General features: G+C 39.4%; 2 protein-coding genes across 3 annotated transcripts; one reads left to right on the top strand and one right to left on the bottom strand.

Annotated features, from left to right (window-relative positions):
* The first annotated feature begins 249 nt into the window (after nt 1–249).
* mtres1 (mitochondrial transcription rescue factor 1) lies at nt 250–3,334 on the top strand. Its single transcript, XM_028001035.1, has 4 exons — nt 250–403; nt 1,522–1,945; nt 2,807–2,879; nt 2,961–3,334. Exons 1-4 carry the CDS (start codon nt 385–387, stop codon nt 3,141–3,143), a joined length of 699 nt encoding a protein of 232 aa, XP_027856836.1. The 5' UTR covers nt 250–384; the 3' UTR covers nt 3,144–3,334.
* Nucleotides 3,335–3,576: 242 nt separating this feature from the next.
* Nucleotides 3,577–11,311, bottom strand: bend3 (BEN domain containing 3). 2 transcript variants are annotated; one of them, XM_028001030.1, is made up of 4 exons: nt 11,114–11,311; nt 8,458–8,512; nt 8,212–8,378; nt 3,577–7,627 (listed from the first exon to the last, which is right to left on the bottom strand). In XM_028001030.1, exons 2-4 carry the CDS (start codon nt 8,507–8,509, stop codon nt 5,399–5,401), a joined length of 2,448 nt encoding a protein of 815 aa, XP_027856831.1. In that variant the 5' UTR covers nt 8,510–8,512; nt 11,114–11,311; the 3' UTR covers nt 3,577–5,398. The 2 variants fall into 2 exon arrangements, with proteins under 2 accessions (XP_027856831.1, XP_027856830.1); XM_028001029.1 differs by lacking the exon at nt 11,114–11,311 and adding an exon at nt 10,112–10,310.
* Nucleotides 11,312–14,289: the final 2,978 nt, after the last annotated feature.

Consider the following 14,289-nt stretch of genomic DNA (forward strand, 5'->3'; position numbering starts at 1 on the left):
CTGTACTGCTTTTAACATTTATTGTAATTGAATGTTATATAATCTTCCCAACTGGTTGACTGTTCAAATAGACAATTGGAAAAACTAAAATTAATATGACATCCAGGCCTGTAATGAGTGCTTGTAAGCATTTGACAGTAGGAGATTCAACCTACATAGTGGAGTATGGATGCATATGACATATTTTTATCGCCACTTCATAATTTATGCAGGAGATGGAATATTTTACTGCTTCTGAGAGAAAACGAGGTTGTTTTGATAGCATGAGGTGTCTGTTTGGTGAAAAGGCAATGCTGTAATTTCAAGTCCAAGCGATAGATGGCAGTAGATTTATAACTGCTGCTACAAATACCAGACTCGGAAAGACAGACGAAGTGCAGAGCAATGAAAGGTTATTCCTTGGGTGAGTGTTTAACACAATACAGTTTCAGCTTCTTTTAAAAATGCTGTTAAATTGTTGTTTTCATTCTAAAAGCCCCGGGGTTGTTATGCGTGTAACCTACGAGCGCCCCGAGTGAAAAAACACGCTAAGCTAATAGCACCTACTGCCGTATAAAACCACTTACTTAATATGCATCTGAGTATGAAACATTTGGACAAAACTACACGGGCTTTAGACGGGGTCAGAAAACGCAGCAACTCAAATCATTTTAGGTTTATTTTTGACGGATTGCTCACTAAGAGGAAACTTCCGGTAACATTTCAAAATAAGTGAATCATCTTCAGACATCCTCGTTTAAGCATTTTTTATATTGATTTAAAATAATTATTGCAACTGTTCTACGTAATTGGTTGAGGAATATTTGTAAGAATCTTTGACATAAGTGACACAAACCTTGATGGAAATTTGCAAGACTTTTATTTTTTGAAGAACTGCTAAACGTAGACCTTTCGTTACTGAAGTGAAACATGAACATGTTTACGGGCTGATTATGTTCTTATTAAAACTCATCGACCTGCCTGTGAGGTCAAGATAATAACTTATGACTGAAGGTTGTCTTTTACCTACCTGATGTTGAGTTGCCGAGGTAACAGTTTATTGAGCTGTAAAGGAATACTCCCGCAATCTAATCATCAAAACACAAAATAAATATATACTTTAAAATAATAAAAAAAAGTACCAACTACCACATAAACATGTGCAATAACAGCCAGAAGAAAATTAGGCTCAAGGGAGTACATTTTATGGAGCTGCTTTTTTTTTTTTTTTTTTGGTTTGAGGGCTATTTCATTTCTGTCTTTGAGTTTGAGCCTGAGAAGGTCCAATAACATTTGATTTGTGGACTATAATGGATTGGCTAAAGCTTAGTGGTCCCAAACGTCTGACAAAATGTTTAAAAACGTTGAGACTGAATCCCGATGTGGACAGAAAGTCAAAGTAGGCTACAAAAACAAGCTTAATGAAAAATCAATGCTCAAAGAGGAAAGTAAGCAGTTCAAGACCAGATCAGCAACCTAGGCAGTGGAAATATTGAATATCACGCTGAGAGCTTTTCTGATCTTGCATATTTTTTTTTATAGTGACAGGTTGGAGCTCCAACATGCGAAGCCTGGTGCTGCAGGTACTCGCTATGAGGCAGTTTGGACAGTTGAACCCTCGCCACCTGCTAGCAGCTGGTTATGTACCTAGGAGGACTGAGTGGTGCCCCAGAACCATTCATACTCGGCAGCTGTGGGGCTGCTCGACTTTCTCTGCACTTGGTGGTCACCGCCCTGCCCTCAAGACCTGGTCTTTGTACCATCTGCGATTTAAAAGCAAGAAGAAAGCTCCTTCACGTGCAGCCCAGGAACAGGAAGATGATTCAGAGGATGAAAATGACCCTGAGGAGAGCGATTATGAAGATGAAGATCCTAATTTACCTAAAGACTATAAAGATATGGAGAAATATGTACCATCTTTCCGCTATGACGTTGTGTTAAAGGCTGGTTTGGATTTAGCACGCAAGTAAGTCAGAAGATTTAGGTGTCGGACTTAATTTTGCATATCTGATAAACATTTCCAAGTTTGCAGTGCGGTAAACCTCATTCCACTTTCCTTTGTTCCCTGTTTTCACTCAAATGTTTCAAATGAGAAAACAAATTTTAAATGAGATAATTTTCAGAAAATCTTTGTAAACACAAATAAAGTTTTCAATTGATGATTTAGTTAAATAGGAAAAGATCTAAACCAACTTGCTCATGCTCATATGTGAAAACTGTAACTGCCCCATGTGATTAACCACATTTTTGTAGTTTATTAGGTCTAATTACTACCTGACTTGTAGAATCAAGAAGGTACCTAAAAACAACCAGTCTGACAACATGAAGCAGGATAAAAGACCTCAACACATTGATTTACAGGTTTTGACAGAGAATAAGAAACAGTCATTGACTTTGCTTCATTGACTGGTCAGTGTTGTCTACCAACATTACTGCAAGAGCACCTCAACAGCTCATTCAGCAACCTAGAGCAACATTTTATGCACTGTAAGCGTAAATAGTTAATGTTTAGCTCATATTTGATGATCCCCAAGACTTCTGTCTCATTAGGTATGCGTCATGTTACATCAGATGTAAAAAACACGTCATAGCAACAGTCAATCTCCTCCAGAGTTATTTAAAAAAACCTCATGGCCAGTTATTGAGAGTAGGGGGCAAACGTTTTCACATTTAGCCAAGTTGGTTTGAAGAATTTTCCCTTTATAATTGATATTAAGGTGTGTTTTATCAGAAACATGTGACAAAAAGCCAAGCATTTAACTGGGCAGATTATTTTTCAGGGCACAAACTGTAACAGGGAGACTAACTTTTTTTCTTCTCACAATAGCAAAATCGAGGATGCGTTCTACAGCAACAAGCTCCGACTAAATGGACAGAAACTAATCAAGAAAAGTAAAACGGTATGTGTCACTACCTGTTAAATAATGCTTTCCCCTGATCCTCTGGGCTCTTGCAAAAATTAAACTCTCTTGTTTATTCAGGTTAAAGTTGGGGACACCTTGGACCTCGTGCTGTCAGAGAACAGTGAAGCCAACACAGTCACTCTGATGAGAGTCATTCTCAGAAAAGTTTTAGGTGAATCTAATGATGGCGATAAATACAAAGTTTCCATAAGGAGGTGGAAAGGCCTTGAACTTGCCAAGGATGAAGCCTTCAAACCATGAACTTGTAATGAATCTGAAACAAAAGGGATAAAAGTGCTCACATGAGTGGGATTATAAATTTACCTCAAGGTACTTGCTCTCCAGTGATCAGTGTATTTGTTAGAAATAGATAAGGTGTGAAAGAAAAGTTTTATTTACTTCCCTCCCCCTTATATCATTTGCCAATAAAGGTGCATTTTAAAGGTGTAAAACTTATTCTTCTCTTTTATAGAGGTGTTTAGAGTACATTTCTGCAAATCATGTATACACTGATCAGGGTTTTGTATGATTAGGGGAGTGTTGCTCTGGTCTGTTGTGTAGAAGGAGTTGGTCCAATACATCTGATCTGTATGCTTCCCTGTGGAGGTTTTCCAGGTATATCCACTGTCAGAACAGGCCCAAATTTAAATATTTGGTTATATCACAACAGCAGTAGTAAGTAAAACACCCCAACTGCTTTTTAAAACTGTGTTTATTAGAAATAGGTTATCATGACCCGTTGTCATGTTAAATTATCAGTATAACATACACTTCTATAAGAAGGCTTAATGTACAGTCATATGCCCATCAATATTTAGACAAGGACAAAACCCAGGAGCTTTGCTTCTGTACACGACCACAAATTGTTTCAAGATTGATCATTTAGCAATTAGTTTGGACTGCATTTTAGAAACACAATGCCAAATACTAGAAACTTGAGGGGTCACGTTTAAGGTTACAATTTACACTAACTAGCCACTTAAATAAGTACACCTCTTCCAGATTCTAACCTCACCTCATCTGAACACAAATAGCAAGTTAAACTGAACGTCAGAATGGGGATGTAAGTGACTTTAAAAGTCACATGGTTGAGTGTGTGAAGGTTATGTGGATAAAAATGTCATTGCCAGGCTGGTTCAAGATAATAAGAAAGGCAACAGTAGCTCAAATGACCAATAGTTACAGCTGAGGTATGCAGAACAGCATCTCTGAACAGGGAACTGAGGACACAATTCACACAGACTTGCTAAAATTGGACAAAACAGTTTGAAAAAAATTGACCGTGTCAAACGAGACTTGGTTTACACCAGCAGTCTCAAACTGTAGTCCTCAAAGGCCAGAGTCCTGCAACGTTTAGATGTCTCTCTGCTTCAGCAAACCTGGCTCCAATATAAACTCATTAGCAGAGCTCTGTAGAGCTTCACTGCATGCTAGTGAGGCAGTTTCAGAATTTAATTGAAGTATGAAGGACAAGGGACACATTTAAAAGGTGCAGGACTCTTTCCCTCGAGGACAGCAGTTTGAAACCACTAGTTTAGGCTGAGACATTTGGATGGTGGGTCAGAATAAACAAAAAAACAGCACGAATCCTTCCTGGCTGTCATAAGTGGTTCAGGTAAGTGGCAATGGTATGATGGCATGGAGGATGTTTTCTTGGCACAAATTTGGTGACTTAGTACCTTTAGTATTGTTGCTGACTTTTCCCATCTATTTATGACAGTGTACCCATCTACTGATGGCTACTACCAGCAGGATGAAACACAATGTCACGAAGCTCAAATTCTCAAACTGGTTTCTTGAACATGATGCATTTACTGCACCCCAGTCGCCTCCACAGGCACCTATAATCAAGCCAACAGGGAATCTTTGGAATGCAATTTCTAATGGGACGTGGAGCTGAAAAATGCACAACTGCATGGTCCTATTAGGAACATATGATCCAAAATCTCAAAGGATTGTTGTCTGTGGCACCTTCTTGCGTCTATGCCACATTGAGTTAAGGCAGTTCTGAAGGCAAAATAGGGTCGAACTAACTACTATCAAGGTGTAATGAACAATCTGGTTTATGAATTAGCACAATTCAATTTTATGTTATTCATTTGTAAATCCCTTGAATCTCACCCAGTTGCTTAATTTTAAACCCATTTTTGTGATGTACAGAAAGAAATTCTTAAAAAATGTTCTTGTGCAAATACTCATAGGCCCATCTGTAAGTACTTTATTATTAAAACTCTGGTGGCACGATGCTACATCAGTAATTACTGCTAATAGAGAAATTGTGACTCTTAATTGTAGCTACTATTGTGGTTATAATGTGGTTTTAAGGCTAGATTTATGAAAGAAATGTGTTAGACAAGCTATGACAGCTCTGACGTATAAACAAGAACAGTTTAACATTTTTAATACATTAGAAAATAAAGTCTGAAACATCTGCTGCTGGAGGCAAAAGATAAAACATGAGCTTAAGAATGTTGTTTCAGCTTATATGCGTGTTGACTAACTGTAAAGTACTGTAACTATGACACAGTGTTTGACCTCTTGGCCTTTTTAAGAATGTCACACTTCTTGCGGTTCGGCCGCCGGCAGCGTTCGTCAATGCTTGGCACACATTCATAGTGCCACACCTCCTCCATCTTCTCCACAGGGTACACCGCTTCCACGTAATGACGGATCAACCTCAACCGGACCGGGTCCAGCTGCTTCTTGTTGCAGGCGCCCGAGTGGTTGTACTGGAGTCGTAGGTTCTCCGGAGTGAACAGCTCCGGGAAGAGCCGCACCAGCAACCGTGCGGCAAAGTTCCCAACAGAAAGGCTCTGCTGGACGACCTCCCGCACCTCAGAGTCCGATAATAGGTAGGCGGAAGGTACGGGGAAGTCCGGTTGGGAAATGGTCAGTTTGTCGAGGGGGATCTTACAGAAGTCTTTGCTGCTTTTCTCGGGAGGTAAAGAGGGAATGTCTGAATCCTCTCTAGTGTCTGGAGTGATGTGGTTGATGTGGCAGAGAAATTCCTGCTCTAGCTCTTGGCCTCCAACTTTGCGCTGTTGCAGGTAAGATCTTCTCTGCTCCGTGTCCCGCCTCCTGCACCTCTCATCCAATTTGCCCACAAATTCAAGCATCCACACTCTGTCGTTCCTGGCTCGAGGGTAGACCAGCTGCACATAATGTCGGATCAGATTCACACGCACAGGATCGAGCTGCTTTTTCCCAAGAGAACCACTGCAGTTGTACTGCTTTCTAGTATTCTCATGGGTGAAGAGCTCGGGAAACATGAGCACCAGCAGGCGTGAGGCAAAGTTGCCAATGGACAAGCTACATTCATAGTTGCTTTTCAGCTGCTCTCTAGATAAGATGTACTCCTGGGGAATGCTGAAGTCAGGTGGAGGAATCTTCAGATTTTCAAAATCCACAGTTGCGAGCAGCGACTTCTTGGACTTGCGATAAGGTCTATCAAATTCACCGGCTTCTGGAGCCCCGATGACAGGAAGGTCTTCCTGAAAGCCGGCCAGGTCATAGCCATTGTAGTTGATGTTGTCAGATTCACTCCCATTCCCATTGCTGTGTGGCCCTTCCAGTGTGTCCTCCATATGCTGGATGCACAACTGAAGCCAGCTGTCCTCAGGGACGTCAGGAAAATTTGCTTCCATGTACTTCCTCAGGATCTCCATCTTGTCGGAGTCCAGAATGAGCTGGCCCACATTACTGTAACTGCTGGAGACTTCGGGAATTTTTCCCTCTTCAAAAAGCTCTGGGAAGAGACGATGCATGAGGAAAATCACAAAATCTTCCGGCGAGGAGAAGTCGTCCTGCTCTTCTGCAGCTTGAGTATTTAACCCATCATCGGACACTGGCAGGCTACCTTGCTGATTATCCAGGGATACATCCTCCTCCTGACCCTGTTCATTAATGAAGCGATATGTCTGAGGAAATTCCACTTTCATCTCATCACCAGTGACCGCCTGCTTCTTGATGAGCCGAGCGCTTTCCATGTCCCTCTGTGCCCAGAAGCGATTAAAAAAGTCATTGATCTGAAGGAGGCACTCCTCCTGCCAGACACTGTTGTTTTTCACCGAGGGATAACAAACCTCCACGTAGTTCCGGATCAGCTGCAGGTGCAGAGATTCCAGCGTTCTCTTGCTTGCCATGCAGTCATGGGGGCACTCCTTGGCTTTGAACAGTTCTGGGAAAAGGTGGACAAGCAGTTGGCAGCTGAGCTCTCCGGCGCTGGAGGTGTGCTCCATCAGCTGATTGAGTTCATCATTCGTTAGGAGATATTCAGGAGGAGGCTGGAAGTCTGCCATCCTCTCAGCAGGCTTGATCTGCTTCTTTATACGCATGACTTCCAGCGTTAGCAAGTCCACTTTACTGTGCAGCTGAGTCATGCTGGAGTTCAGGGTATTGAGGATGAAAAACATTTTCTCAATCAGTGGGTAAAGGTTTGACTCTGTTGCTGACGTCTGACCCAAGGACTCTGTGGCGGTGAGGATGCCACCTGGGCCGTTTATTTCTGGACTTTGGAGCTTCTGTGAAAGGATGCTGCTGAAGCTGAGCTGACTCAAGCCGCCGTGGTTAGCCTGCTGATCCAGACTTGGTGGGTTTCTCTTGTCTGAAATCCTGTGAGAGATGCTGAAAAGAGGCTTTCTGTAGGAAAGCCTTGATCTCTCCTGGATACAGTGGGCCTTTTCTCCAGCCATGGTGAGGCAAAGAGGCTCATGCCTGTGGCTCTCATCTGTCAGACACTTCCTCACCTACAAAGAACAAACACCTTTCAAATAAATGCCCACCAAACACAAAAGCAAAAAGAAGATAAGCACATTGATCTATACAGATAAAGTACGATTCACCACAGTATGTCGTTTTTTTCATTTTTGCATTTCATTCCAAACAGGCAGTCTTTCTTGTTGTCTCCAATGGTTTGGAAAAATGCTTCTTTAGGCACATTACAAATGTATGGTTAGCATATGGCATTTAATTACCTCCTTTTCATGTATTCTTAATCTTCTGTAGGTTAGTTTGTGGTAATCCCAGATTTAGACTTCAATTATGATGGATCTCTTCTCGTTCTAAACTATTTCTTTGCTTACTTGGTTTGATTTGTTGGTTACAGATAAATACATATAATATATGGTTGTTTGAAGGAAAATTTTAAATGAATTTGTAAAAAAGAGTCAAAGTAAAAAAAAAAGCAACAACAACAAAACAATGAAAGACCATTAAAGCCTATAAAACTATTGATAAGGACCACCTTAAAAGATTAACAGCTTTTGTAAGATGAAATATGAGAAAATAAAAGTTGGTTAAATCTAGAAGTAAATCTAGGATTATTTTTTACCTCAGAGCAGACTCTGGCTCTCTTTTTACTGGTGGACTGATGTGTCTCAGCGGACGACCTTTTATTGGCCTCTGACACTTCAGGAGACTCTCCTTCATGTGGTTGAGTTCGTTCACAAACAGCAAAATCTTCTTTCTCCTTTTTAACATCCTGAATGTGCTGATGCTCTGTAAATAATCCCAGGATTAGAATAAATTAACGCAGTTATACCACACCACACCACCGATAAGGATGTTTGTGACTTACCTTTCTCAAGCATTGCTTCATTTGAATTTCCTCCATCCTCACAGGAATTCATGGCCTAGAAAAACCAAACGCATCACAAAAAAACAACCATTAATAAAGTGACGCAGCCAAACCAATCACATGAGCGTTTCAGCAGAAAATATTAAGAAAATGAATGTGTACACTTGTGCAGACTCCAAAGTGTTTAAAGTTAGACGTGACAGTAAAAAAGAAAGGAAGCTCTACACAAAAATTAAGGCAGAAAGTCATGGCTTAATTGTTTGGTAGGGTCATACATTTTGCATTTGGAAACTGTGCATGCAGTCTCAATAAAAAAAAAAGACATCACATTGATTTTAGTTAGCTGTGCAGATTGATTAGATGCAAATTAATTTGATGCAAAGATCTTAAATAAAATAAGTTTCATTGTCACAATGCAAAAATTATTGATATTGAGATCAGTGATTAATATAATTGTCCTGCGTTAACTCAAAAGTAAACACAGTGCATTATTATGGCTTGACATGAAAGGAAACTGAAGTTTTAGATGTATATGTGACTATTCAGACTTGAATAGTCACATAGTGACTATTATCAGTTATCTAATCAGGATGCATTCCTTTTCAGGTTTTCCACGAATGTTCCTCTGGGAGGAGACCTCAAAGCATATCCAGATATTCTACTGCAGTGGTACCCAAAGTAGGTCCTCGAGGCCCGGCATCCTGCATGTTTCAGTTTTCTCCCTGGTTTAACGTACCTGGATCAAATGATGGCTCATTAGAATGCCAAAGAAGAACATTGACATGCTGAAAAGGTTGTTATTACCTGCAGGGAGAGAACTAAAGCAAGCAGGATACCGGACCTCGAGGACCAACTTTGGACAAACCTGTTCTACTGTATTTACAAGGAAGTCAAAATCAGCTGTTTGGAAATATTTCTGATCGCAAACGAAAGCAAAAAGCATTGTGGAAGCAAGGCTAAGTTGCACTTAAGAAAATGTTTAAGATATGCTACAAAATTATGCCAAAAGCGCAGGTTCAGTTCAAGATTGGTAGCAAGTGCCAGGTTGTGGCAAGAAAGGGGTTTTAAAAGTACTTTTTTTTATCAAAGAAAAAAGGATCTAAATTCAGCAGGAGGGACGATGATGGACAGCAACAGACTAGTGCAAAGTCTTAGTGGGAAAGCGTCCAAGAGTCCTGTGTGGTGCAAACACTGGCGCATCCTGTTTGCACCACACAAACATGTTTTGCTGCTGCTTCTGCAATACATGTGGTCAGATGTCGAAAAAAATAATCTAGTACAAGCTATGACCAACACCAATAACAGTTTCGTCCTCTGCCAGTCAGAATAATGTACATTTTTATTGTCACACACATTAAGAAAATTAAGGATGATTCTGGAGTCCATGTTATCCACAGCTGTCTTCTCATTTACATCAACCAGCTACTTCCTCATTCTTCCGCCCATGACCGTTTGAGCACGAAAACACAAGAAAACAGTCAGAATGTGACACTTTCCATCCCAAACACGAGGCAAAAACTTGCTCCCTGCACTGAGAGACGAAATAGGGCCCCATCACCTGTGCTTTGTGACCGTTAATGACTCGGTGACGTTAGCGTGGACGAGTCGTGGTGAATTAACGGTAAAACGCGCGTGACCGGCGGTTGGAACGAACCTTTTCGACTCCATGTCATCCATGAGGAGGGTTAGCAAAGCGCCGGACATGTCCGCGGGCTGCAGGTGCTTCCTTTTAAAATGTAATAGTTGAGTTGTTGTTGATGTTTTTGTTTTGTTTTCCTTTTCTCGCTCGGCTTCTCGGCAGCGTCGCGTGACGTGACGTAACGGTAGGAGGCGCGCGCTTGCTGTGTCACTTCCGCTAACCGACGGAGACGAAGCTAAAGAGTTCAGGTATTTTGGAGGGCTTTGAAAAACTTATTAGCTGAAACTTCATTTTACGCAGTCATAAATACTAGATATATGTAATTAGCCTGTTTTAATGGTAGGATAAAAGCTTTTACTTTGTACTTTAGCAGTACAAAATACATCACAGAGACGTGCAAGGAGATTATTTTCTGAAAAATAAAAATAAATTAAGTAAACTGAACTCTGGAAAAACAAAAACCGCAGCATCCTCAAAGCATCTCTTTTTAGCATCTCTTCAGTCATTAACTAAAGTAATGACTGAAGCCTTTTAGACAACAACCATGAAGGTTGTATTTAAATTCTGTAAATTTACTTGTAAATTCTAGAAAATAAGTTTCAGTTTCTTGACAGTCCACTGTTTTGTGGCTTGTCATGTCATCACTGAAAAACACATTTATTGACAAACCAACCAGAGTCACAGCTGGCAAGAAGTCATGGGGTGGAATGTTACAACTGTAATAAATAAAGATCATGAGAGAGATTAGTATTTAGTTTCAACAACTTAGTAGGCAAACTGATGGTTTTAACAGAAAAGGTTTGTGTGATTTAATAAATCAGAAATTCTTTCCTTGAGAAACTCAAATTGAGCTGAGCTTTATTGAACACAATGGTAGAGTTTTTTTTTACTTTAACAAGTATTTTTCAGAAAATGTCACACTTTAGTGCCTTTCAAACCTCATAATTTTTCAACATACCATATGGAGATCAGGAGAACTGATTGAGGAGAAAATAAATGTAAGAAATAATGATTTACCTGAATTAGGCACTGGGTCTTCAGAGGATGAACTTGTAAACTTTAAATTCTGCATCTCTGACTATGATTACAGCATCACTCAGTGTTTCTTCCATAAACATCTAATTCCACAAGTTATTAGAAGCACCACTCATTTTTCAAATGTTTGAAATAGTTTTAAATTAAAGGATAAAAATGCAGATATAAAAGAAAAAAAAAAACACGTGTCCCCCACCCCACCCCCCCAAATCCCCAGCTTTCATCTGTTTTTATATAAATTTAATTACATACAACTCCTGGGTTGTATCTTTTTAAACTATTATTTGTATATAAACAATTTAAATTGTCAACATAAGTTTATATTTCGAAATGAATTAGAGATACTGTTAGGACAAAATTAGGACACCCTCAACAATTGTCTTAGATGGCTTTTTAGTGTAGTGTATTTTTATTAATTTGAGAAATAGCCTACTACTAAATAAAATAGAAATAAAGAATTAGATTGTAATAAAGAACTCTTAACTGTGTGTTGCTGTGAAGGTGCTGGACTTTCAACATGCTATGGACCAACACACAGTTGTGGAATCAAAAAATGGTTACGGTATTTTTGGCCATGGTGGCTCACCATGAACATTGAGAAGGTACATGACATGCCAGAGCCTATGTGTACATGTGGTGTTTCAAAAATTAAAATAAAGTGCAACAGTCGACAAGGAAGAGAGTAGTAGTTTAAAAACTGATGTGCTTTTTCACTTGCAGATTTTAATCCTGGAACGGACAGCCTCAGTGTCACAATTCCCATCTCGAAGTGAACGTGGGTGTGAAAGAGATGTCTTTTCAGTGTTACAAAAATATTTAATTATGCCTGTAAGAAGACCATGTAAAATAAAAAGCTCCTCATCAAAGTGGCATCTTAAAGAATAAAAAACAGAGAGAATTTCACCAGTGTCATTTCTCTGGTTACCAATGGTAATTCATAGAGCAAATATTTCACCAATATTATATAATAATAACTGCAAGCCATAATACGTGGTAACTGTAGCTTCATGACAAGATAAAATAACATTAGGTTGAACACCACAAAGTCTATTCATAGCATTATTTGAAAACAAAGGCTATAATTAAAGGTAATGCACAGACAGAGAAACACACATGAAACATATAAACAATGATAAAAAATAAACTACACGTGCTATGTTTAATTTTCAAAACATTTTTTCATACACTTGAAATACTAAAAGTCATAAATTTTAAATCAAGACGGTAGAGGTAGCGTTTTCCACAGAATAACAGAGTAAACAGATGTTGGACAACATCGCCCTCAAGTGCTCGGTGACAGAAACAACATGTTGTCGTTCATCGTCTTATTAGTACACTGCTAGTAGATTTCTGCAGCTCAAAAGTGTAAAATGTATTTCTGTGCTAAAGTTGTTTCTGTCTCTGTAACTAGTGATAATCACCCACCATCATTCATGAACCCCTTTAGAAACATAAAAATATCCTGAAAAAGGATTAACGGTAATATAAGCTTCATCCCTGGAGGTTGTGAATCATTTTGATGCAGCTCTTCTGTCAGAAAATAAATCACTGCACAATGTCTAAATCTGAAAGAAAACTGAGTCCATAATTAATAACATAAGCTGATGGCAGCTGAAACTTTCTTAAACAAATATTCAATTAGTTGGCCGATGCAAATGAACTGCGATGCATTAAATAGGACCGGAGCCGAGCACCAAACCCTCTGAAGCCAGAAGACCTCCCTAAACCATAATCCTGTGTTAATCATCATCTACTTTATGCACACAGTACATGTTCTTTCTCCAGCCACAAATATGTCGATACAGAGATGATATAACAAGACAACGTGTGGCTCTCATTATTCCACTAATGAGCTGTCTCCATGGCAGTCTGATCTGTCAGCCAATGAAGCGAGCAGCCTTCATTCGGGAGGGGATGGATATGTGGGAGGGTTTTGGGGGGGAGCATGGGCCAGGGTCAGCCAGGCGGCGGCTAGGGATGAGGGGCCGGCGGGCAGCACTTAACGCAGGGAAGAGCTCGTTAAAGTGTCATTTTTGGCCAATATGCTCATTGGTGTCGAAGAGGCCAATCAGCCGTACTGCTCCCATCTGAGCAGAATGACTTTCATCCATCACTGTCTGCTCTGTGATGATATTAGCAGGTGTTTACTGATAGGCCATTCGGAGGAAGACAAATGGAGATCCTAACGTCCTTTTACACTCGTACTCAAGCAGTCATTTTATATAGACTTATTCCTTATAGGGTCAGAAGACTGGGGGCTACAGGAGATCCATTGCTTTTGTGGATTAATAAAAGAAGAGGTTACACGTCATTTTAAGCACTGATCAAAAACGGTCCACATTTGAACAGTTGGAAAGCCAAAACCAGATTGGAAGTGAGATTTAGTAGCAAATCTTAAACACCTGAACACAGGTTCTGAATGGAGTTACAGTCTCAGGTGTTTTCATGATCACCAATTTTGATCATGATGAAAACACAGAAATCACCACCAAATTGATAGTGTTAGAAGAAACGTGTTTTTGCTACAGGGTTTCAGTACATTAAGATTTGTATCCTTTTTAGATATATTTTTTTCAAAGTGACATAAATAATAAAAAAAAAATATCCAAAGCAGTTTAACTTCATCACTTACTCGAAATCAAAATTTACAAAGTAACTTATAGTTAAACATTGACTGCTTTTGACGCTAACATGTGAGTCAATGGCTTTTTTGTTGTTAAAGCCTTTTAGACAACATGAAGAAATAAACTGATTATGAGTCAGCTGTTTCATCTAATCATAAAAGTGATTAAGTTTCCTCAGCAATTAATATTTAGAAAAATTGAGGATTAAATACAATCCGATTTGCTTCTTCTAAAAAAGCCCAATATTGTGACAGGAAGGTGCAAAAGAAGATCCATCACCATTTACAACTTTTTGAAAAACTTTGAATTTATATAAGTTACAGCAATATTTATAGCACATAGTGCTATTTTATAGCACAATCAAGTAATAGTGTTACCTTCAGTTGTTATAAATACACTGCATATACACCAAATATTACTTAAAAGAGTCATATTTATCTCATAGGTCTTGAAATTGGCCTATGTGAACAGGCCAATTGACAACTGGCCTTTAAGAAGCACCTGCTCTTTCTGACACCCCACCTCCAGCATGTC

This window comes from Xiphophorus couchianus, chromosome 19, assembly GCF_001444195.1.
Source record: "Xiphophorus couchianus chromosome 19, X_couchianus-1.0, whole genome shotgun sequence".
NCBI classification, from domain to species: domain Eukaryota; kingdom Metazoa; phylum Chordata; class Actinopteri; order Cyprinodontiformes; family Poeciliidae; genus Xiphophorus; species Xiphophorus couchianus.

Bases quoted from the DNA above. Each gene is read 5' to 3' on its own strand.
- bend3 (XM_028001030.1), bottom strand. From the start codon at position 8,509: ATGAATTCCTGTGAGGATGGAGGAAATTCAAATGAAGCAATGCTTGAG. The intron at 8,379-8,457 runs GTAAGTCACAAA...GATTATTTACAG, and splicing joins TGAAGCAATGCTTGAGAAAG to AGCATCAGCACATTCAGGAT. The intron at 7,628-8,211 runs GTAAAAAATAAT...TGTTCTTTGTAG, and splicing joins GAGCCAGAGTCTGCTCTGAG to GTGAGGAAGTGTCTGACAGA.
- mtres1 (XM_028001035.1), top strand. The intron at 1,946-2,806 runs GTAAGTCAGAAG...TTCTCACAATAG, and splicing joins GGTTTGGATTTAGCACGCAA to CAAAATCGAGGATGCGTTCT. The intron at 2,880-2,960 runs GTATGTGTCACT...TTGTTTATTCAG, and splicing joins TAATCAAGAAAAGTAAAACG to GTTAAAGTTGGGGACACCTT.